The sequence below is a fragment of the Pipistrellus kuhlii genome, unplaced genomic scaffold, assembly GCF_014108245.1.
Source record: "Pipistrellus kuhlii isolate mPipKuh1 unplaced genomic scaffold, mPipKuh1.p scaffold_m20_p_4, whole genome shotgun sequence".
NCBI classification, from domain to species: Eukaryota; Metazoa; Chordata; class Mammalia; order Chiroptera; family Vespertilionidae; genus Pipistrellus; species Pipistrellus kuhlii.
Window position 1 is genome coordinate 68,545,683 of NW_023425540.1, and position 26,182 is coordinate 68,571,864.

The following is a 26,182-nucleotide window of genomic DNA, read 5'->3' on the forward strand; positions in this document are numbered from 1 at the left end:
GGCAATGCCCACTGTGGGAGATGTCTGTGGTCACTCCGCATCCTGGTCTGGATTAGTGGTTCAGAGCCGAGTAACCCTGGGAAGAATGGCAGCGGAGTCCTGGTTTCATTGATTATTGGAAACATCTGTACAGTCTAAATGTGGAAATACCTTATGTACCCTCTAATTCAGAATCTCAGTTTGACCAGAAAATAGTTTCGTCACTTGGAGAATCTAACTTTTAACGAATTTGCATTTCAAGAAGCATTTATTGCTTCAGCACAGAGATGGAAAACTTTTATTTATTTATTTATTTATTTATTTATTTATTTATTTTAATATATTTTATTAATTTTTTACAGAAAGGAAGGGAGAGAGATAGAGAGCTAGAAACGTCGATAAGAGAGAAACATCGACCAGCTGCCTCTTGCACACCCCCTACCAGGGATGTGCCCGCAACCAATGTACATGCCCTTGACCAGAATCAAACCTGGAACCTCTCAGTCCGCAGACCGACGCTCTACCACTGAGCCAAACCGGTTTCGGCAAGATGGAAAACTTTTAGAAAGACTGTTTTTACCTGATGGAGAAGTGATCAGACTGGAGTTAAGATACCTGATTCTGGGTGCTAGCTTTCGACCATCCATGTACTTGCTCCATGATCATAGTCAAGCCATCATAACTTGGGACTTGAATTATTTCATCCATAAAATGAAAGATTTTGATTGGATCCCATAGTGCCTTAAACTGTAACTATATTTTCAGCACAAAAGCTCTGTGGAACCCAGGACATATATAGTGTTGGGAGCCAAATGAATTAGAAAAACCTAAATTACAATATCTACTTTGAAGCATTAAAAAATAGAGGAATGGTATGTGTGTGTGTGTGTGTGTGTGTGTGTGTGTGTGTGTGTGTGTGTTTTAATCGAATCTGGATAGATAATTTTTTCTAAAATCTTGGTTCCCTGGAAGTTCTTTTCCTCATAGGGTCTTTGCCCCCTGTGTTTTTGTCTCTAAGAAATGGCCTTTGAGATAAAGGCTGGCTTGATTTGGATTGCTCAGCTGTGTCCTAATAGTGAGTATCTCGGGAATTGAGGGTTATATAATGACTGAGTTAGGAGAGCAGGGGACATGCAGGTGCTCCCGGTCATGTCAGTGGTGGGGCAGAGTGAGTGCTGTCATCTTTCCTACTAAAGCAGCACACAGCATGGATAAGAACCTTCCCTAGAGAGGGCCATGTGAATACTTAGGCTTCCTATTACTGTTCCACTCCCATGTTCGAGGAAAGACCCAAGTTTCTCATGACACTCAAGCATCCTGCTGCGTGTCAGAGAATTAATTTTTTCCTCTTTCCTTTTATTACACTTCGACTTTTTTTTTCTAAAGGAAATTGCCTTCTTTTGTCATTTATTTTGTAGCAATTAGATTTTTTTTTTCCTGCTTGTGTCAGGGGATTGGTTAAACCCAAAATGCTCACCTTCTGTAATCAGTATTGTTGATTGAAAGAAAAAAGAAGGCAGTAAGTCCCCCTTTCTTCCTGGGTTGATCAAGTCCTATTTTCTCATTCATTTTTCTCAGACCTGTTCAATCTTGGACTACCTGACGTCCCATGAAGTGCTTGGACATTTTTACCTTAAACCATGTTATTCAATATCATTCCTGACCTGACTCCAACACTTTCCCACTCCTTTCTCTACTCTGTGTTTCAGACGATCTTGTCCATTTGCCTTTCTCTCTTACCTTTGCTCTTACTGCTTCTTCTGGATACAACCTCCCCTATTTCATCTACTCAGCAAAATCTTTAATAATGCCATCTCTTGTGCCCATGCATCAGTTGAAAATACTTTCTGAATATTTATTTTGTAACCTTCTTTAGACCCTAATCACTTATTAAATTACCTTGTCATTATCATCCAGATGACACTACTTTCACATTAGATTGTCAACTCTTTGAGGGCAAAGATGGTCTTCACCAATGTTTGGTGATTGAAAGAATAAATGCATGTTCTATAGCAAAGGCATTGAAAATTTTCTATGTAAAATAATGTGAAAATAATTACATTACTAAAATTGTAAAATAGTGTGAAAATAATTACATTACTAGGACAGTTGATGAAAATTGACTTGGTTCTGTAAATTAGATAGTAGTATTGCATCAATGTTAAATTTCCTCACTTAGATAATTGTATTAGAATTATATAGGTAAATATCCTTATTCTTAGAGAATGTATATTGAAGTATTTAGAGGTATAGGGATATGATTTTTACAATTTACTCTCAAGTGGTTAAAAATATATATATATATATCCTATATAATAAAAGCATAATATGCAAATCAACGGAACGGCAGAACAACCAGTCATGGGGGGGGCGGGGGCAAGACCAGCGAGCAGGTGGCAGCAGGCCAGCCAAAGTGCATGCCAGTGGGCAGAGGAAGGGGACAGCAATGGGGAGGTTGGCGACCAGTGGTGGCAGAGGGGTGATTGGAAGGGCAGGGCCGGTCGCTTGGCATCCCCAGATTGGCTTGCCAAGTCTGTCTCCAGCAGAGGGAGGCCATCAGCGACAGCGGTGGGGTGATTCAGGGAGGGGCCGACTGCTTGCCATCCCCTGCAGAAAGCAGGCCTAAGCCATCAACTGGACATCCCTTGAGGGCTCCAGGACTGAGAGTGCATGAAGGGCTGAGGGATCCCTTCACCCACAAGTGTACAAAGGGCCTCTAGTGTGTGTGTGTGTGTGTGTGTGTGTGTGTGTGTGTGTGTGTATGTATGTACAGTATATAGAGAGTGACAAAATAAATGTGGCAAAATGGAGTCTGGGTTAACAGCATTCTTTATTCTATTTTTGTAGCTCTCAAAGAAATTTGAAATTATTTCAAAATAAAAAATTAAAAAAATATTAATTCAATTTCATATATCATCTAATCAGAAATAATCATAGAAAACTAGTTCAACTGCAGGAAAATGAAATGAGGATTTATTTGTAGGTGAAAAGGTAACCAGGAGAAGAGTTTAGAATGCACTTATTCACTGTTTTATATGTGAGCCAGCACAGAGTACATGATGAACTCTCCGGGTTACTGGGAGGCAGGTCAATTCTTCTGGGCAGTACAATGCTGAAGGCTTCAGGATAATCTGGGGCAGTGCTTTGTGTGGAAAAACAGCAGGTGAACCTCAAAACACAAGCATTGCCAGGGCTATGCCTTGAGGGACAAAATTACTTAAATTGGAATTAGAAGTGTGGAGTCTTGCCAGGAGTTCTCAGATACACTGCAGGTGGTTCCTTTTGTATGCTACTGCCACTGATGATCCAGCAAAATAGTGGGCATTATTGAGAGCTATTTTGCAAGTCAAACAAAACATTTTGGATATCTGACATATTGAAATACAGGCATATCGGTTCTCTATTGCTGTGTAACAAATTACCTCAAAGCTTAATGGCTTAAAACACCAAACATCACCTCACAGTTTCTGTGGTTCAGGAATTCGGGAAAAGCTTAGCTGGTGGTCCTGGCTCAGGTTCTCATGAGGTTGTAGTCACTGTGTCAGCACAGGCTGTGGTCACCTTAAGGCTTGACAGAGGCTGGAAGATCCACTCACCGGGCTGTTGGCAAGAGTCCTCAGTTCCTCTCTATGCAGATCTCTTCATTGGGCAGCTTTAGTTCTGATGACACGCCGGGAAGCTGGCTTCTCACAGAATGGCGACTGAGAAACAAGATGGAAAGTGCACTGCCTTTGGTGACCTAGATTCGGAAGTACTCTGTCATTTTTGCCATATCCAATTGGTTGCACTATTGAATGCAATGCAATGAATCTACTCTATTCATTGTGAAACAGGCTCACACAAGGCAGGAATCATTAAAAACTTGCATCTGGCTATCACAACTGGGTATAATTAGGGCTGCCAATGTATAGTTGTTGAAAAAAGAAAAAAAAGAGAAAATTTTATAAAAAGGGCTTTGTGTGTGTGTGTGTGTGTGTGTGTGTGTGTGTGTGTATACAGACCCCCCAAAATTAGGACCCTTCAGGTTGAGAAGAATGAATGGGTATGTTATTGAGGAATATTAAATTTTGAGAAGTTTAGGAAAACAAATATGATTTTATCTACCAAATTCTGGGGTAAGAAGTAGTGTTTGAAGTTTCTTTTTCTATTAAAAAGAGAGGTGTATTGTTTTCCCAGTAGGAGATAGACTAAACCGAGAAAACAGAACTGGGATTCAGAATAATTTAAACCCCAAGTAGCTGTCTCTGATATCAGCATATTTTCTATTATTTCCCCCAGTCTTACCAATTCTTTTTTTTTATTGGTATATATTTATATAGTTCTCATTCCTTAGGCCACTACCCTGGGATGGGCAGTCTCACCCCACACCTGAAGCACTAACCTCACCCACTTTTCTTTGCCCCCAGTCTCTGTCCTCTCCATTGGATTCTGCACACCTTCTCTCCAAAACACCTCTTTCACAAAGAAATGCACCCCGCTCAAAGAATTAAGTGCATTTCACTGCAGACAAAACAATCATCTGACCTCCTTAGTCTGGTGCTCAAAACCCTTGCTCACCAAGTCTGTCTCCCTTTCTAGCACCACTTCTCAAGATTTCTTAGAGCTTCTGCTCTCCACCCTTGAGACTTGGCTCACACCTTTCTCTTTGCGTCATGGCCCATGGTTTTCATTCACCCAAATCCTTCCTATTGCCCAGAGGTGATTGTGAGGTCAGATTGCAGACATTCAAGTCATCAGCCAGACTCTCTGAATTCTCTTCTCTGTTTTCATTGTCTGATTTCAGGTGAAACACGTGGTCTTAGTGGATGAGACTGCATATGTAAGGTGAGAAGGCTGAAGGAGGCACGCAGTGACTTCTAGTTGTTTTTCTTTTGGGAGCTCTGTTCAAGGGTGGCCTCTTTCTTGATCCTTTGCTACTCACATTGATGCCTTCCTTCCTCTTCAAACTCTAGCAGTTTATTTCCATATTTACTCACCTGATAAATAATCATATTTCATTTATGATCTTCCTTCCTATTAAATTTGGAACTATCAAGGGCAGCAATCGTGCCTTAAGTCAGAATAGTCCTCACTGTTGCTTGCATGATAGCTCATTAGTGAGATATGTTTGTGGATTTTGTTCCATATATTGTGGATGATGAATTCATAGGAACGTTGTAGAATATTTCCCAAAATTGATGACAAGTGGGAGCCAGGATCTCCCCCAGCTACGGTTGGCTGGTTACGTAGGTGAAGCTGTACCTCTGTGCTTCCTCAGCATTTTCTGGCCTTAATCATGGCTGCATCATTCTATATTGAAATGGTCCATTCGTGCCCATTCTCCACGTGGAGTATGAGCTCCCTTGGGGTAGCTCAGTGCCTGTCATCCCCAGGGCTTTGCTCAATTTTTTGTTTGATGTGAAGTGCCAGAACTGTTACTAGAACACTCACTTCATGCTAATATTTAAAGGATTTTTTTTTTTGGTTGTTTATGAAACGGTTATCAATTTATAAAATAGGGTTTGAGAATTTTTTTATTAATGCCAATAGATATACTCATTTAACTTATATTCGTAGCAGCTTCCAAGGTGTGCTGTGGGACTGCCCTTATAACATGTTTTATTTTTTCTTAGAGGAATATCTTCATTGTGGTATTTAATATTAGCATAATGACATGAGCCCTTCCCTCTCCCCCGAGACAAAAAGTATGTATCACACTTGTATTGCTTCAAATGAATGGTTACGTTTAAGGAAAATAATACGCTATTAGAATAACTAGCTTTGGATGCTGAAAACTGGAATCATGACAGTGCCTTAGGATTTCTTCTTATCAGCAAGTAGTATCTACAGGGAAGTCCTCATCTGGGATTTTCTCAGGGCAACAAACAAGCATTACTCTTTTGACATATTTAATACTCTATTAATATTGTTATTAATACTCTATTCACAGGCTCAAAGAAAAACACAGGAAGAATACAGCATATTACCTTATCCCCCACATGGGCGGCCTTTCCGTTAAAGCTAGTCCATCCTTTATAAATAACATGTACAGGGTGGGAGATTGCAGGGTGGATTGTGGAAAAGTAGCTATTCTTAATCAAGAAATTCATTCTCATTTAGAGAACTGTGAAAGGAGTTTAGAGAAATGAGCTTGAGAAAAAAACTGGATAAGGGCACCCAAGTTATTTCTCTGTGCCCTTAATGTTTCTAGGAAGGAAATAGATTTTAGAGTCAGAAAGAATTGTCTGAAATCATTTATCCCTCTATTGTTGCAAAAATAAATCAGCTAGTCAATGCCCCATTATTTATTTCTCCCTAGCACACCGATAGAGAAACTACTCCCTATCATCAGAGGCCAGACTCATGTCTTGTAAGGACTTTATTCATCCTGAGTATTTACCGTGTGTTTTCGTGGTAGGTAAGCAAGCCTGCCTTCCTAGTTGGCAGCAAGAGTTAACTTCTGCCTGCTGTGTTTCCTCTTTCTAATAGCAGCACTTTAGCAACGCTAATCAGTTATACTGATTTTCTGTTTTGATTTTTCCATAATAATTAAGTGAATGATATGGAATGCAATCAAGTTTGGCAGTAGGGGGTTCATGCAAATGACTCTTTATTTTTTTACATTTTAAATTTTGTCAAATGGAACCTTGAGAAAAGTTATTTGAAAACTGAAGACTGGCTAGATGGCTGAAGTAGCTTTCCACCCAATTTAGAGTTTTGAATATTTTCAAAATGTCCATTTTAATAAAGCAAATTGACACAGTGCCACCTTTTTTAAGAATTAAAATAAATCTATTATTTAAAGATCGTATTTTGTTTTTAGTTGTGCTGCAAAGTGGAAGATTATAGTGTAAGATGACAGCTTAAAAGAGAGGAATGAGGGAGAAAAATGTATTACCTTTCTTGCTTCAGGGTTGACATAAAGGAAAAAGGTACCCACATGGAAACCTATAGAACCTATAGAACAAATAAACTAGGGAAAGAATATATAACACATTCCTCCCAAAATGTATACACACTTTAACAACTGATAACTCAATTTTTATTCCTTTTTTTTTTTTTTTTTTTTTTTTTTACTGATTTGAAATAATGGGTGAAGCCAGACTAAGCTTTGAACAAAGAAAATTTATCCTAACGTGTTACTAGACTTTTTTTAATGGGGTTACATAAAAGATAAAGTTTAAGGTACAAAACCGGTAACAGTCGACAAGTTTAGGGTGCACAAATACGGAACAAAATGATTCTTGATGTTTGCAATTCCATTGCTTTGCTTTGTCAGCAGTGCCTGCACCAGAATGATCATCAGTTTGAAAACAGGCATCGACAAAAAAATTATTCAGTTCTGTAGATTCTTTTAAATTTTGAAAATGAACTTATGTTAATAAACACTCACTTTATAATCATTCAAAATGTGTGCATTTGGGGGGCCACCCTGCATGTTATTTTGATAGTCTTTCATTGCCTTTATTAAACTAGACAGAACAAAAGGATCATCCATGTTTCTGAACATAATGAAATGATGCATTTCTATAGTTCTTTACAGCTCATTGGCATGTTTATGAATTGTCTTCTCCCACCGTGTGTGTGTGTGTGTGTGTGTGTGTGTGTGTGTGTGTATCTTTTTTTCCCCACTGTTGGAACATAAATAGTTTAATGACCATTTCTGAAGCCTCCACACGTACCCTGAAGGTCCTGAGGTCAGCCCACGTCCACTGACACCAAGCTAATAGGACTTGGATCTATTTGAAGGGCCCAGGGCAAGGCCCCAGACCGAGCAAGCGCAGCTCAGCTGAAGTGCACACAGTTGCTGCGCGTAGGTTGATGGGGAGGCGGGGCTGTCCAGGGCTTCACGTGCAGAGCTCAGGGCGTGGCGGCCCACGTGGCTGCGTATGCACAGCACAAGCCCCAGGGAGCCGGAGAGCAGCCGTGGGCGCCACTCCTTCTTCGCAGGAGCCTAGAAACGTGCGTGGCTGGTGGTCCCCGAATTTTTGCCCTCGAAGTGGGTGACCTCTCCGTGGCCACAGTGCCCACCCACGTGGGCCCGCACCAAGGTCCCGTCGCTACGTCAGCTGGAACAGGAAGAGGTCTCCAGGCTTGGGTTCCTGTCCTCCAATTCCACAGCCTCGAGTGCTGAGCCAGCAAGGCCGAGGGGGAGGATTTAATGGTATCGAAGCCCCAGTCTGGGCCTGGAGTCCAGAGAAGACGAGACAAGCTGCAGCCTTCTGCTCCAGGTACCTGGCATGCGAAGCTCATTCAGTTTCAGAGGAAGCATTGTCCTGCTGACACCTTTTCCGATTTCTAACCTCTGGGCCTCCAGTTTGGCTGTCCCTTCTTTCGACCCCCGTGGTCTCCAGGCGCCTCAGAATGAGCCTCACCCCTCTCATCCCAAGGTGCCTCCATGTCTATACAGACATTTGGATTATTTTCACAACAGGTTTTTTTGTTGTTGTTGTTGTTTTTTGTGAATTTGCATGATTCCAGCCTCTTAGTCTAGTAATTCCTTTTGCATTTGGCATTTTATACTTTAATGTAAATTATTCTAGAATTCAGTTAATCTAATTTTAATTTGGAAAATACTTTGGGAATAAGGAACCAAATGGAGCATGAATACATTTTTTTTTAAATGTACTGATATTTTCCTTTTCATGAACGTAGCCCGCAGCTTTGGATTGCAGTTTGATTTTTTTTTTTTTAATGTCGAATTTCAAAAGCAACGAGGTGGCTAAATTCTGCTTTTTTTCCCCCCTTCCTGCCACCCACCCCCTTAGAGAAGTAAAAACCTTCAGAAAGCCATGCGTCAAGTGCAACACAAGAAGGACTACCAAAAGATTCATCCTGAAATCTTTATATTAAAGGAAAACACACCACGTTGTTCTTTTTTTATTTTGGGGCAGTTTGATTCATTGCTTGCAGCGATTTCTAACTTTACAGACTAAACATTTCTAATTGGGAAATGGATGGCTTGAATCTGAGATGGTGATGCAGGATATAAACTTTTCAACTAGGGGTAATTACTTTTGAGTAGTTGGCAGATTACTGCTGACCAAGCCCTTGTTTCGCCTTTGAGGAAAGAATGAAAATGAATATACACATTTCACACTTCATTGAAAGGAAATACTTAGCCTGACATAGATAAAGCCAGGAGACAAGAGGGATATTTGCCATGCTTATTTGTTCCCATAAAATGTATTAAAGGTTTACTTATTTTGATGGATGAGGAAAACACTAGCAGTAAATTTATGTGTTTTCAACTGGGGAAATGAGGCAATAAAAACACCTACTTCTTAGGTTAAGTAACTGTGAGGATTAAATGGGAAAATCACATAAAAGGTTCAGCAGTGCATCTGGCTCACGGTAATCAGTCAGGAAATGTTAGCTCTTGTTGTTTATTGTCATCGTTACTTTTTATTCATCCCTATTCAGTGGAATAGCTTTCGTTATATAATGTTAGGCTTCAGGTTTTACAACTTCCTGATGGTTAGTTTGTGAGATATATCAATAATTTGAATCAATATATAAGCCATATTTTGCTTTAAATGCTTTAAATGTTGGAATTATTATATTTCATGAGGATTGAAGTCCCCTTTAAAAAGTTCATAACCTCTCCCAATGGCTTGCACCATCTTTTAATTATTCTACAAATTAATGATATAGTTTTTCTTTTTTCCAATCAAACATTTTATTTGGTTTTAATCTTGGGGGAGGGGTTAGATATAGATAACTTGTCATAATGTACCTGATGTAGTTGTCCTTATAAACAGTCCTGCTTTTGAATAATTTAATACTTCTTCATTTGATATATTCCCTTGAATTTGCAGGATAAACTGTTTTTTAACATTAGGTTTTTGTTGCTATTCTTGTTTATGTGTTTGTTTTAAGATAACTTAGTTTTTAAGTTATTATTCAATACACTTGGATCCCAAGTGCTGAAGACCGGTAACTTCATGGTGTGGAAAGTTAGTGTAACGCCTCAAAATGCCAAACTGCATGGGTCATATAATCTGGCCTGTTGTTGCTAGTTTCACTAGTTTATCTATAAACAGTTAATTTTAATTAATTATTTAGTTAGTTTTAATTAGTTATTGCTTATTTTAAATTGGTAAACGGATCAGCGATTTCTATTTCAAGTCTATCTGTATAATGATTATATAGAACTAGAGGCCCGGGTGCATGAAATTCATGCATGGGTAGGGTCCCTAAGCCTGGCTGACGATCAGGGCTTATCTGTGAGGCAATGGGAGAGGGGCCCCCTTGCTGGCACCCACCTTGGCTAGCCTGGGGCCTGCAGGCTGGGGGCAGCTCCTGCATTGAGCATCTGCCCCTTAGTGGTCAGTGCATGTGTTATCGACCAGTTGTTCCACGGGCTATTCTGCTATTTGGTTGATTTGCAAATTAGGCTTTTATTATATAGGATACTTTTACATAATATGACAAACTTTTCCTTCTTACTAAATGCTGAGTCCCTGGAGGTGAAGAGATGGATATGATGTCCTCGCATATACCATTACAATGTTACACTCTGGAGCTGACCTCACACGTGGTAGGCATTCAATAAATGCCTGTGGATGACCTCATTTGAATATCTCATAGGAACCTCAAAGGACATATCTAAAACTGAACTAAAGCTTCAGCCTCCAGAGGAGGAGGGCTTCTGTGCTTCCCATCTAGAGAGGTTCCACTTTCACCCAAGTCCCTTCTCTCTCTTTTACTCTCACGTTCAGTCACCAAGTCCTGTGGGTTCTACTTCCTAAAAATGTCTCAGTTTCCTTCAACTCCAATGTAGCTCCCTTCATTCACCCCAAGTCATGTCCTACCTGATCTCCCTCTAAGAGTCTCCTTCAGGTCACTCTCCCCTGCAGCCAGAATGATCTATCTGGTGTCACTGCACCCTTTCTGAGGTCTCCCTTATCCTTGGATGAAGTTCACAAACTTTGCTATAACCTATATAACTCATGATATTTCTCTGTCTCTTTCTCCCACTGAATTAAGTTGAGCCTCCTAAGTGCCTGGCCCTCTCTCACCTTCAGTTTCCTCTGCTTGGAATGTTCTCCTCCCTCTCCTATCCCTTTTGCTGCTCTGTTTTACAAAAACACCATGTTGTTATTTGTTTTTCTATTATGGTCTCTTCCTCTCAGTAATACCAGGTTCATTTTCTCTAACACTGACCTCAAAATAGTTTTATGCTTTTTATCTGCACATCTTTGTAGAAATAGCTGGTTTATAGAAATAGCTGTAAAATAACTGTTTTTGTTTCATTGCAACAGGTAGGGAAACTGAAGCACTAAATGTAAGAAATATATGTCATAATTATTAAAGTATAAATTTCTTAAAGGGCAGAGACAGGAACTAGATCTGTGCTTTATGTCCAGTTTTGCACAGTGCCTAGGATAGAGTATTCAGGGCACATTGATCTCAGTTTGAGCCTAAGGTGCTTCTCTTTTGAGTCAATGAGGCTTCTGTTTCATCATTTATGCTTTGGGACAAATGAGGCCAAATTCTACTGTGAGCCTTCTTCTTCCAGAAGGGAAATATGCCTGAGGAGAGAATCTGGAAGCCCGTATTGCTTTGAGTTGTTCGGGTAGATTCTTTTAATGTTAGCTGGCATGGAAGAGAAGGGCTTTTGTTGTGATGGCAATTAATGATGATTTTCACATTGTAGAAATTTACAAAGCAGTGGCCACCCTGCACCACATAAGAAACACCTCTCTCTCCTGGACCATGAAATCTGTGACCTGTCTATTTGAATACATGGTTGTTATGCATGCTTCAGCCCTGGTGACAACTGGTCCCAAATGGCTGCTGTTGGGTCATTTTAATGCATCTCTAATTTGGATTTCTTTTTTCTTGTAGGGTGTTCATCAGAAAAAATGGTTATTTCTTTGAACACATACTTGGGATTTTTCTGTTTATTATGCCACTGGATAAAGACAGGATCATCTCTGAATCTTGAAGACCCTAATGTGTGTAGCCACTGGGAAAGGTAATAGTTCTGAAAGTAATCTTAGAAATAATTTCTAATACATTTCTTTATATACTGTCATCTTCAGTCAGATATATAAGGTTAGAATTTGATGATTGTAAAGTTACTTTTATGTAAAAATCAGTTATAGCTAATAAATCAGACAGTATTATTCATTTTGGTCTTATAGAATATATATTATGTGTGTGTGGGGGGGAAACTTGATATATTGATTCTTACACAGGTGCAATTATAAGTTTGTAAGAGTCAGGGAAAACATTACATTAATCGTTCAGTTAAAATGAATTCCCTAAGGTCCTGTCTCTGCTCTAACTTTATTTATAGTAAGTTGGGGGAGTTGGACTTCTGTATGGAAATCAATGAGTAAGCAGTGGAAGACAGTGTATAATAATGCACTTAAAATGTATGGCAAAAAAAAAAAAAAGTGCTTTCGGTGGCCTAAAAGGGAGACATTTCTGGGGACACTGGTAAAGCTACCTGGAGGTGGTGTCACCTAAGATGTTTCTGAAGAGCTGACATGAGCAGGTGGCAGTGATCGGGAGGGGTTCTAGAAATGGAAGATGGCCTGACGCCTGTGCCCAGCAAGACTAGAGTCAGTACAACCCTTCTGGCATGGCTCAGTCGTTGAGCGTCAAGCTGTGAACCAGGAGATCACAGTTTGATTCCCAGTCAGGGCACATGTTTGGGTTGCAGGCTTGATCTCCAGTGGAAGGTATGCATGAGGCAGCCGATCAATAATTCTCTCATCATTGATGTTTCTATCTCTCCCTCTCCCTTCTTCTTTGAAATAAATAAAAATATATTAAAAAATAAAAATATATATTTTAAAAAGGACTGGAGAAGAATAAGACTGGATAGATTATATGAGAGCAGATGATGTCATGTCCAGACCTGGGCAATCTGCAGTAGGAAGTACAGAGAAAGAACAAAACAATGGGCTGTTCTCGGGGATCTCATGGTCCCCTTTGGAACACAGAATTAGCACAAACCATGTGATAGTGCAGCACAATCATATGCAGTCTACTGAGCTCTAATGTGCTACTTGCATGGCTAAGAAAGTATCTTTATCCAGAATAACATTGCAAATGCAAGTTTTTCAAATAGGAGGTGTCAAGTATTAGACTGTAGGGGTGTCGAACTCAATCAGAGAAGGGGCCAAAATCTAAAATCCAGCCTAAATCGCGGGCCGAATGGTTTACTGAACAGTCATAAACTGTCATTGTGATGGAAACGCAGCGGAGTGCAGTGATGACAGCGCGGTGCGGGCCACATTGCAAGGCCTGGCGGGACGGATTTGGCCCGCGGGCCTTGTGTTTGACACATGTGTACTAGAGAGTAATATGTGTTTTTATTATCTGTAAGTGCATTAACATAAGCTTTTTGGTCTCTTTTTGCTGTCACCATCAGCACCGTGATTACTCCCCCACTGAGCACACACTCTAATCACCCACTGGTAGGATGCACAAAGCTCAGAGCCTGTCCAGCACAGCAGCTCTGCTCTCCCAGGGCACACTGGCTCCTCACTCACAGCTTTATTCTTCAGTGAGGGCTCATTCCCATCCCCATGGGCAGTACTGCAATCAGGGTAACAAAAATACATTTCCCCGATCTATCAATAGAGCTATATATTATTATGAAACTTGAAGCTGTAGAGGAAATATGTGTATGTATAAAGGTCTTTTGTTTGTGATATTAACTATATCATACAGAATGTAAGAGGAAGGATCTGTGTATTATCTTTATAGTCATTACAGCACCATTCATAAAACATTTCATTAACAAAGTATATAATATTTATTAAAGTAATAAAAATACATCTCACATTCAGAAAAGGGAGAGTCCGCTTGTGGTTGAACTTCCTGGAAGATAATAGTGTTGGAGTAGGAGGAAGAACAAATTTGTAAGATGCCATGAAATAAAAATCATCAGGTCTTGGTAAAACATTGACGACAGGATGTGAAGGAAGCAGAAAAGGCTGTGTGAGAGTGACGGTGTCATTGCACATGTGGAAAGATAAAAGGAAGAGAGCCGATTTGAGAGGGAAGGGACTCAAGTAGTTTACTCTGTTGTGTTCATAAGGCCAGTTTGAAATATGGGCCTGGAAGTGTGTGGGTGGGTGTGGGAGCATGATGAAATGTGAACCGACGGGTGCTCCAAGGGAAAGGCTATGAAGAAAAAAGAATCCAAGACTTCAAATACACATTTTTGTCCTGATTCCTTGCTCAGTATCTGACCAAATTTGCCAACACTTACTTGCATTGTTTTATTCACCACTGATGATCCCAAGTGTCTGAAACACTGCCTTCTATTAATAATTGTCGAAGGAGCTTTCACCTTCTGATAGGAGATGACTAATAATGGACATCAATTGGGAGGGAGGAGAAAGAGAGGCAGAAAGGCAAGGGGCACATTCATTTTTAACTGTAATATAATTCCACTGTTGCACAAGTAATTAAGATAACCTCTAACATAGTCACTAATGGACCGGGAGGTTGAGCATGAAAAAATAGAGAAATGATGGCGATTTTTTCCTGACTCTTATTTTTTTTTTCTATATTAAATGAACTGCTAGAAGGATTGACAGCTACAGTCTTCTTATGGATAGATTTTCTGTTACAAAGCTAGAAATGATTCTTTGAAGAAAGGAAAAGGAAACTGGAATTGTTTTGAGAAGCATGGAGAATGGAGGATGAATTAAAATGATCAAATAAAGGTGCAGGTGACAGGTTCTTGTATATTTTTGAAAACTATTGAATAAAATGGGCTTGAATGGAAAAGGGGAGAGGATGGTTAGCTTAGGGAAACAAGTCTTACTATAATAGTAGGGCTGAAGAGGGCTCATTGCAGGCTTTCCTATACTAACGCCCACCTGTACCCGATGGTTCGGAGCCGTGGAGTCACCTGGAGGCTTGCTTCTCCGAGTGCAGCATGAGCCTCACCTTGGAGCTTGTGGGAAATGTGGGGTCTCTAGCTCCACCTCAGACCTAGAAATGATTTATTTTCAATTAAAAGTATGCCTCATTTTAATGCAGCAATGCTGATTCTCAGAAGTTGTACTTAAAATGAAATTAAGAAAAATGAAATAATTTAAAATACACAGGAGGTAAAGTTATCAAAGGAATTCTGCACAGCATCCTTTTGGAACGTGAGTAATTCCATGAATCACCTGTTCCTTCTCTCCATCCTCTCTTTCTGTTCTGTGAGTCCAAGTTCTTCCTTCTAAGGAAGGCACAAATGAAGAGAAGCTGTTCTTTGCCCAACCAACCTGTTGGGGGTAAAACACAGAACTGGTAGTAATTGAAGCAGCAATCTAAAGCAAACAGAGATAAGAAATGATGATTGTTATCATATCTGATTTTAGTCACAAGATAATTTAAGCAGATAAAATGTAATTAACCACTTTGGAATGTGTCCAACTGGTGATGGCTTATTTCCTCCATGTTCTTTGACCTTAAACTAAATCTTGCTAGGGTTTCTCCCCAGATAATACTTAATAGGTTAACATCACACTGATTATATGTTTTCAGTGTGTTGAGAAGGTTAAACAAACAAGCAGGAGATAAAGGGTTTTGCATCTGGATGCTTAAAATAGTCTGGGATTGAGATCAGATTCCTTTCATACCACAATTTGCCCCTCACTCTCTGCTTTAGAAACTTTAGATGTCCTAGTGACATTTGAAAGGAGACAGAGGAGCAGGGAGTGTCCAGGGGGTCGTGATATTAGTGCTGAGTCTAGATTACCCACTAGCACTGGGGCACTTAGTGTTGCTCATTTGTGATGAAAACGAGATTGGACTAGGTCAACAATCTTCAGCCTTTTTCATCTCATAGCACATAAACTAATTACTAAAATTCTGCAGCCACCAAAAGATATATGTTATGCTAATACAAAAAAAAAAGTATAATTTTGATTCACTCACACCAGATGGCTATTGTTGTATTGACTGTTGTCATTATATATTAGCGGGGCATCTTATATACTGGAAAATACGGTATTGATTTTCCACAGAGAGCAAGGAAGAGGGATAAAGAGCTAGAAACATTGATGAGAGAGAAACATTGACCAGCTGCCTCCTGCACACCCCTGGCGTGCCCGCAACCAATGTACATGCCCTTGACTGGAATCAAACCTGAGACCTTTCAGTCCGCAGACCAAGGCTCTATCCACTGAACCAAACTGATTTTGGCTGTTGTCATTTTTTTTTTTTACTTGACAGTCTAAGGCAGTGGTCAGCAAACTCATTGGTCAACAGAGCCAAATATCAACAGTACAATGATTGAAATTTCTTTTGAGAGCCAAATTTTTTAAACTTAAACTTCTTCTAACACCACTTCTCCAAAATAGATTCACCCTGGCCGTGGTATTTTGTGGAAGAGCCACACTCAAGGGGCCCAAGGGCCGCATGTGGCTCGCGAGCTGCAGTTTGCAGACCACGTGTCTAAGGGAAAAGGGATCATGCCCCTGACTAAGTAGTTCAGGTATGGCATATGTTAAGCATTCTTGCAGCACACCGCGTGAAAATAGCTGGGCTAGACCATCCTGCTCTGCGACTTTGGAAGCAGCTGCTCGTGAATGTGAAAGTGTTAGCAGAGATGCTGTGTAAGTTCCAGCAGCAGCTGAGGCATTGGCCAGAGAAGCAGTGATAAAGACTAGAGAGGTGGGCCAATGATCAGGGTACCCTTCACGGTACCAGCACACAGCTTCCAGAAAGTGGCCCCTGGAAAAGTGACAGCTTATGGAGTAGCAGTCGGTGGGTATTGAGTACCTTAGGTGTAGGCACTTAGGGAGTATTTGGCAATCAGAATTTGAAGACTGTTTACTAACATGGAAAATTCTTATGACATGAACTCTTAAGTTTAAAAAAATGGGCTCCAAACTCAGGTGCATAGCATGACTATATGAATATAAAAAGAAAATACGCTAAACTAAAACTAAAAACCCCTAGAGCAGCGTTTTTCAACCGCTGTTCCGCGGCACACTAGTGTGCCGCGAGATGTTGCCTGGTGTGCCATAGGTGCAGACAAGACAATAATTTTATAATTTTTCACTATTTTGTTTACTTAATATTTCATAATAAAGTAATTATAAAATACTTTGTGTTTATTTGATTCCTATTCAAGAGAATTACTTTATATATAGTCAATATAGGCACAGAGTTAAATTTTTTAACATTTTCTAATGGTGGTGTGCCTCGTGATTTTTTTCATGAAACAAGTGTGCCTTTGCCCAAAAAAGGTTGAAAAACACTGCCCTAGAGACGAAATAAGTACAGTACAATGCTATTGATGGTGATGGAAGAGTTATGGAATTCTCTCATCTCTCTCTTTCTTAAAATTTATTTTCCAAACTTTGTTGTGTGACTATAATACTATTAAAAAAATAAAAAAAGAAAGATTGTGTGGAAAAGAAAAAATGTATATAAAAAACAGCAACAGAAAAGACAATAAATTTGGGTCAACAAAGTTTAAAATTCTTCTTCTATAAACTTAAGTGGGAGCTTCAGCTCAGGCCAAATTGTAATTTATATTCAGTCAGTTATGAATTGAGTGTAAGCCTCTGAATAACTTGAATGCAAAGAATCAAAATAGAAGGGAAATGCTCAAGTGAATTTTATAGTCCTATTTTCCCCAAACTGCCTACATATCTCCATTAAAGTTGTATCTCATTATTTTTAGTATTTACAGGCTGGGCTTTCCTGAGAGCTCCTTGATACCAGGAATTTCATAGAATTGGTTCAATAAGTTTATTGAATTGGATCCTAAATGGCTTGATTTCTCTTTTATAGAGAAGAGCTTTTTTGTATATTCAAACGAGAGAAGCATCCTGCAGATGTATACTATTGGAGAGCAGCAAGTGGCAAGAAGAGGAAATTCCTGTGCTTGCACATGTCCTCTTGTGTAAGCACTCTTCTAGGCCACTAGAAATGAGTAGAAATATTTTTCCTGTTTGCTTGTGGCATCAGTTCTCCAAGCCACATCAAATGGGATGTATTTGGCCAGGATTGTTTGTTGGTGATCACGTTTGTTCGAAGGCATTCAAACCTTAACAACATAACATGTCCTTGGAAAATTTAGGAAAATTCCAGCAAACTAATTTAGTTAAGCTAAATTGCTAAATTAATACGGCAGAGCCCCATAGAATGATTTTTACCCCCAAATGGCATTAATTTAGAGTGGTTTCTTTTTTATTCCTGCAGCACCGTGGAAAGCTGCTCTGTCTTTCCCACGGGCAATGTAGCCCTGCACCTGTACAACAGCCCATACAGGGGCATTTACTCTCTTTGCTCTTCACTCGCAGTGGAATGGAGAAACAGTGCAGCAGGCCTCAAAATTTTGCTATTTACAAGCAGCTGGGTAGGAAGAACAAAAAGTTGGCAAGGTAGTCTCAGAGTCTGCATCAATCTGAACCTCAGGACATTGCTAGTGGTCTAAAGAAAATATTAATAGCTTAATATGAAATTTAATTCTAAGAACATTTATATTTTAATGGAGGCCTCTTGCTTTACCCAAAAGGAGTTATATTGCAGATGTAGGTAACAGCACACTCTAATCTCCTCCGAACCTGTTCTTGCAGGTAACAGTGGGTGTCATCAACTAGAGTAAAAGGAAATAATCATCTAAAACGGGTTAGAAGTTCAGAATGCCACATGGGAAGGGATCTTCAGACCATGCCTGACCTCGTGGTTTTAAAATCTGACCATCAGAACCCAGGGAAGTGGGGTTATCTGCTGAAGGCCATCCAGTTTCCCAGCGTCAGATTAGAACTATCACACTGGCTTCTCATCCGATGAGCTTTTTATAGACCTACTGCAGCTGCCAAAGATTTGCGGAGAAACCTTAAATTTGCCTAGAAATCAAGTTGCAATGTCCCAAAGAATGAACACAAAAGTGTGGATAGTATGATTATTTCATGAGTGTCCAATGGAAGCCTAGGTACATAGTGACTGACAGACCAGCTGGGGAAAGGAAGGCCACTGTTGGTGGGGCCTGCACCACACAGCTTTTCAAATTGGGAGGTTCTGCTCTATATCTAATCTGAATTTTTCGTGCTGCTGAAATATTGACCTCTTTTTTTCGGTACCTTCTCTAGTTGTTAGTTTCTTTTAGTGAACTTGAGTGATTGAGTTTGTGATTTCAGCTCAGTGGAAGTCTTTAAAAGAATGTTAAAGAAAATAAACTGTATGGAAAGGAGGATTCTTTAAATCTTCCTGCAGGCAGGAACTCAAAGCTCTTTTAAAATGAAGTATGGGATTGTACACTGACAGTTCTTTATACCAGTATTTCATGGATGTTTTCCATCCACATTCTTAGGCCCAGAGGAGTGCATGCTTTTCCTTTAATCAGAAGTTGTTAGTGAAAATGTATTGGAAAACAGGCTGCCTAAATATCAACAGGTCTGGTATGATCATTTTAAACTAATTGGGTTGGCCATAGGTTTACTGGTTTTAGAGACTTCTTTAGTAGTTTTTATTCAGAGGCTGTGCATATTCTTCCATTGTCTGAGAAGTGAGGCAGGCACACAGAAGCAAATTATTGCAAGTTTCAACCCAGGAAATATCCTCTTCCTGATATTCCAGAGTCAGTAGCAAAATGTGCTGTTATGAATACCCAAAGTGTCTCTTTGCTGATTACTCTTATTATCTGCATGCAGACTTAGACTGAAAACTTTTATTGTGAAAGGTTTTGGTTATCCCTGGACCCCTGGGGTGAGAGGATAGAATGAAATACAGAAAAAAATATGGTGATATGTTTTTAAATTTAGGAATATCAGAATTTATGGTGAATTCTAAAAGAGAATTTATTTTGAAATTTATAGCATGAACTCTTATCTTTTCAATATATTTTTAGTTTTGGTTCTGGTTCAGATAAAAACCTATAAAAAACATGGAGACTCTAAATCAGTATGGAATTGCAAATGGGGCTAATTTAGCCTGTGATTGCGTTTTTTTGTTTTTGGTGTTTTTTTTTTTCTTTTTTAACATAACATATAATTAATGTAAGAAAGAGAAATATTGATTCTTTATCTTTCCTCTTCTTTTCAGCTACTCAGTAACTGTGCAAGAGTCATACCCACATCCCTTTGACCAAATTTACTACACCAGCTGCACTGACATTCTGAACTGGTTTAAGTGTACACGGCACAGGTAATGAAAGCTCAGATATATTTTCGAGTTTGGCTAACTGGGAAGGAATTTGATAACAGTCATTAAATACTTTGCTTTTAATACCTTTATTCTATTTAATAACTCTGTATTGAAATATACATTATTTATTTCTAATCTAATTGCAGGTCAAAAGAGGTAACTGTGCTTTTTTCCTCTATATAGAATCAGTTATCGGACAGCCTATCGACATGGGGAGAAGACTATGTATAGGCGCAAATCACAGTGCTGTCCTGGATTTTATGAAAGCAGGGAAATGTGTGTCCGTAAGTAAGACTTTCATTTCCACGAGGTTCGCTTATTTTTCCAGTGCTGGCTTGCCTCTGTTCACAGCAGCAGAGATGGAGGCCTGGGGAGATAGGGCATTGTGGGTCATTGCCTTTCTCTGTCAGCTGCTGCTTTCTTGGTCTGTGTAAGGAGGGAAGCATTTACTCTGTCCCTCTGTCCTATCGAAAATCCTCAAATGAATTTCCCCTCCAGGAGAAAACAGATGCTATAGATAGATGCTTCAAGGCCAGATATAGTAATGTTAATCACCGTTTTCAGTACACGTCTCTTTGGAAATGGGTTGAGGAGTGATTAGGTTTAGGTCACAGAAGGGAACAGAGATGAAACTTTCCCACAGCAGATGACCAGAGTACTGCGTCAACTTCTGGGAGGCCAACGTGTTCTTTGCTGGTGAATAGAATCATGAGGCTTATTAAAAGTAGAGGAGCTGTCACAATAAGAAGTGACTATAGTCATTCAAGTAGATTTTTTTAATTGACATTTTCTCTCTTCCCTCCCCTCTCCATCTCACCAATTCATTCTGGATGTGTTGAGAGAAGTTTGTTATTTAATGATACACTTTAGAAAATCCTAGACTATCACACAACATGCAGTTTGCAACCGAGGTCTTTTACCATTGTGCATTGGATATGTAGAAGAGAGATTTTTAAAAATGATTTTATTCAAATATTTTGGCTCAACACACAGCTGGAGGGCATCTTTGCTTTCTGAGCGGAGACATTCGCGTTGAGTAGCAGAGAGAGAGATAAGGTCTGTTCTAATCTGAAGGCACTAGGAACGATCAGACACATCTGGGCTTAAGAATCTGCAGTGCCAGGTGATAGTACCACTCAGCTGTGTGACCTCAGATAAGCTACCAATACCTTTTTGAGGTTCCTTTGAAAGAGAAGGCAGCAGGAAAAAGGGAAAACAAATATGATATGTACTGACTTCATAAAAGATGCCATATGCATGAATCTACAGGAGCTGAGCAGGGCTGTTCAGAACAGCACATGGACATCACACACACACACACACACACACACACACACACACTCGCATGCGAGGCTTAGATCAATATATGTGTTCTCTTCCTTCAAATCCTGGATTTTATTCAAAGTTCTTTTAAATGTTGTAATATTCTATTTGTAAGATTTCAACTTTAAAATAACATTTCTAATCAATTATTGCATTACACATTGAAAAAGTGAAATTAGAAGACTGCCCTCTTATTCTACAATAACAGGCCTTTAAATATTACAAATATATTTTAAAATTATAAACACACTATATTTTGATTCTTTTACACATTTCTATCTTAAAATTAAAATATTCACAAGACTAAAAGTTGATTAACTTCTAAGCCAATAATTTTGGCATCTCATGTTTTTTGGTTCACTTTCCCCCCCTTTTTTATTGAATTTATTGGGTGACATAGGTTAACAATATTATACAGGTTTCAGGTGCACAATTCCACAGCATATCATCTGTACTCTGTACTGTGTGTTCACCACCCCAAGTCAAGTCTCCTTCCATCACCATTTATCCCCCCTGAACCCTCCACTACATCCCTCCTCCCCTACCCCTCCTTAGCAATCACCGCACTAAATTTTTGTGGTCTCTTCTGTATGTGAAGTTATTTATTCTTTTATTTTTAGATTAGAGTAAAAACAAAGATATAACATTAAATTTACTATCTTAATCATTAAAAGTTTTTTTAGATTATTAATTTGAGAGAGAGAGAGAGAGAGAGAGAGAGAGAGAGAGAGAGAGAGAAATTGATTTGTTGATCCACTTATTTATGCATTTTTTGGCTGCTCCTTGTATGTGCCCTGACTGGGATTAAACCTGCAACCTTAGGATATTGAAATGATGCTCTAACCGACTGAGCTACCTAGCCAGGGCCCATCTTAATAATCTTTAAATGGTATTAAGTATATTCAGATTGTTGTGCAATAGAGCTCTAGAACTTTTTCGTCTTTTGAAACTGAAAGCCCCCCTCACCTTTCCTGCAGCCATTTACTTCTATTTTCTGTGTTGAGTATTTGACTACTTTAGCTATTTCATATTGCGAGTTTTTACTACGTTTAGAAATTATGTGGTATTTGTCCTTTAATGACGAACTTAGCAACCTCATCCATGTTGCAGCATTTTGACAGGATTTCTTTTTTTAGGGCTACATAATATTTCTTTGTGTTTTCTGAAGTTTTTTTAAATACCAGAAAACATGGTCCTTGATTACTGCCTTGATGGAACATACTGTGACCGTTGTCTGTTTTAGATGCTGTATCCTGTATCACTGAGATTTAAGACATTATTTCCTGGTGCCATTTGTGTTTTCCTTTCAGTGACAGGAACAGGCTGGGGGATGAAGTGAGACTGATTGGTTTCTCAGAGAGCCACAGAAATGCTGATTAGAAACAACAGGTGGCAGTGGAGAGGGAAACTGGCTGATTTCAGGGCTGGTAAAGGAGACAGTCTGAGACTGGGACTTGAATAACACACGTCAGGGAAAAGTCGGCAGAAGCCAGGCTCTTTGAAGCCCCTTATTCTCACCAGCATCACGGGGATTCATTCTCACCTCAGAGTTCCACAGGTCCCCTCTCCTAAGAGCTCAACTGTTTTCAACTCCAGTGGTGGTCTGGAGCCAGGGCAACCTCCTGTCTTTTTGTATGACCCCCCACCATGAAACTCTGAGGAGAGAGGAATAGTCTCCGGTCCTGTGGCAGCAAGAGGAGCTAGGCAGCCCGAACTGAAACGTGAATGCGCTGGCACATGGGAAGGAGTTGAGACCCACACTCGTGATCTCCACAGCAATTTCCAACCATTTACAGCTCATGGCACACAGGAACTAACTACTGAAATTCTGTGGCACATCAAAAAACATACTATGTTTTTTGCCAATATGGCAAAAAAAAAAAAAAAAAAAAAAAAGGTATAACTTTGATTCACTCACACCAGATGGCTATTGTTGGGTTGGCTGTTGTCATTTATTGTTTGACATTCTAAGGGAAAAGAGGTCAGTACCTCTGACTAAATAGTCAGGTATTGCACATCTTAAAAATTCTTACAGCACACCAGTATGTGGTGGAACACCATTTGAAAGTCAGAGTTGTAAATTATGGAGCAAATGTGTATTGTAGGCTGCCCTGGGCACCTAGCCATTATTTACAAGTTAGAATTCTAGAAAACGTGTTTGGAGGTACACAAAACTGTCTTCCAAACACCTCTTTGGAACCCACCCTGTTAGCAAGTGGAGATTGCCTATAGGTTTGGTTGCGTGGAACTAAGGCAGGATCACAGGAAAAGCAGCAGCAGGGCGGAAAGTGGCAACTCTCCCTCTGTGGGAAGGATTGGTTGATCCCAAGATTGGGCCGACTGTACATTCTCACTCCAATGTCCTTGGCTTCCCCTTGGCTGATCAGAGAGAAAGTAAATCGTTTTAAGCAGGGCTGTTTGCAACAGAATCAGAATGGACAAAAAGCATGGCCTTTCTCCAATCCAGCTTCCATCTTCTGCCCAGATGCCTTCTTCTCCCGCTGGGTGCTACTGCAAAGGAAGGGAACATTCTGACGACTGTTTCCTTGGTGGTAGACAACTCCTAGTCTAGGTTTGTTTGATGGAAGAGGTCAAATACTAACTTCAAATCAAAGCTGGAATGGGAGCATTGCAGGCAGTGTGACTTTCAAGGAAGAAACAAGGGGAGGTTTGGGGGCTGGGTCACCCGCTCGATTGCCTTGTCGGCCAGCTCTGAGCAGAAGATCAGTTCCCATGGATGTGCCCTGTATGTCTTTGGCACTTAAGAGAACTTGGGAACCGTAAATAAGAAGCCTGAACTCCCACACACGGAACTGTATATGATTTCCTGTCCTTAGCAGAGATGAGTGTGACAATTGATTACCATGCAGTGAATGAATATTCACAGCTGATTTTTAGCTTGGCCAACTTTATGAAAAACTGAGTTGGCTGTAGGCAAATAAGGGGACTAGAACTGTGTTTGGTGTTCACATAAAAAATAATTCTGGCAGATAAACTTTATTCATGTTTGAATATCATGCTTAAGTAAGTAATGGGGTTTAAACCCAAAATTTAGGTTAAGGACTTAGAGACATCTGCACCTCACTTACCCAGAACTGTGTTTCTTCAAGGAGACAATCTGCCACAGAGGTAGCACTTTTAGGGGGCCGCATAAGGGTATTTTGCCATATAATCCATACATTTCCCCCTTTCTTCTTTTTTGTTTTGAAATATTGTTAGACCAAAACTAATAGTTTCCCTTTTGGGAGAGAAGGTACCTTCTCTTGGAAGTGACTACCTGGAACCTTGTGTTTAGAAGGAGTCTGAGGCCATATCTGTACTGAGAGAGAACAGATAGACGACTCATTAGTGATCTGTCTTGTTCTTGGTATAACCCAAGGGCCCACATTTGCCATCCCTGTATTAGACTCTGTCTGGCATCCTATAGCATTTTGGACCTTTGAGTCGTAGAGATATCAGCTGAGATTCCTGAGTCATGCACCTGGCCCACAGGCTCTTGCTACACGTAGCTTCTCCCTTTAACTGGGGGTCCTATGTACTGTTCCTGCTCTGGTCCCCAGGAAAATGAGCTTCTTCTGTGAACTGGAATATTTGCTAAGCTAGCTCAGGATTATATTGTCAGAAATTTCGTTTGGGAATGCAAAAAGATATTCAACAGCTACCTTTTGCCTCAGCATCAGCCATAGGAGGGCCTGATAGGAAGGATATTTCAGACGTAGGCAAATTGGGCTTTTGGGAAGAGCTGGGCAGCAGATACTTGTTTCTCTGACTTGGAAGTCACGGAAGGACACCTTTAATTCTCTATCTAGTCATCATGTCATTTTGGTCTTTGGCTGCTGAAAAGTTGGGGCAGGTTTTTCAGGACGAGAAGAGCTAGAGGGCCGACAGGATGCCGTGTACGAGGCTGTGAAGATTCAGCGTTTGGCGGGTGCTGTGTTGGCAAGCTGGGCTCTGGGGGACTTTAGAGGAGCACAGAGAGAGGTTAGGAGGGGAGGACCACCTCTCTGAAGTTGAAGGCAACCTGAGCTCTCTGCTCTGAGTATGTTTGAATCTTACAGGCTTGTTTAATAATAAAGTTGTGACCTTGTTAAAATATTTTCAAACAACCTTAGGGTGTAGTAGACTCTTTTATGCAGCCCCTTTTGAGTACAGCTAACAGTGAGACAATCCTTTTAGGCTAGCCAAAGAGCCCTGAACTGACAGCGATCAGATGGTATGTTCTTCAGTGTACACACCCTTGATGCCCTTTCTGCCAGTGGCAGTGGATTTTTCCATGTTTCCATGGGACCCAGCGCTCTGTTGCTATGGAGCCTGATGTGGTTCAGAGGAACCTACCAGTACATACTGGGAAAGGCCCCTTGTTCACACACTGCACCAGCAGAAATTCTAATTCCCCCTACACATCTATTGGAACCTAAACTTCTGCTTCCCAATTTTAGTCATTGGCCTTTGCTAGCAGGGAAGATAGGATACTGGAAAACAATGCAGAAAATCTTTGTGGCCTCTCTAATGGCCAATATCTGCCACTTGTTGGGATTTTATAAATAGAAACCATGAATTTAATAATAATAATAAAAAAAACACTATAAATTCAAGATAGCCTTGTTCTAAACAGACAGAAATCATGACTCAGTCTAAACAAATGGAAATCACATCTGCTACTCTTTTTTGCTTAAGGAAGCCTGGCTTTAGGGTCCCATAGAGGGCTGAGGGAAACAATGAAAATTCTTGCCTTATCTCTAGAAAATGAGTTTTTGCAACTGCAGTCTTTGCAGGG

The 26,182-nt window shown here is 40.0% G+C and overlaps 1 protein-coding gene across 2 annotated transcripts in view; it reads left to right on the top strand.

The window, feature by feature from the left end:
* Positions 1-26,182, top strand: part of MEGF10 (multiple EGF like domains 10) — a 148,014-nt gene that overhangs the window by 33,011 nt on the left and 88,821 nt on the right. The window contains exons 2-4 of one of the 2 annotated variants that reach the window (XM_036410554.2): positions 11,809-11,938; positions 19,981-20,082; positions 20,266-20,366. In XM_036410554.2, the coding sequence (XP_036266447.1) occupies positions 11,826-11,938; positions 19,981-20,082; positions 20,266-20,366 (316 nt within the window). In that variant the 5' untranslated portion in view covers positions 11,809-11,825. Of the gene's footprint in view, positions 1-11,806; positions 11,939-19,980; positions 20,083-20,265; positions 20,367-26,182 lie in introns of those variants that run through there. The other variant, XM_045571117.1, reaches the window with a different exon arrangement.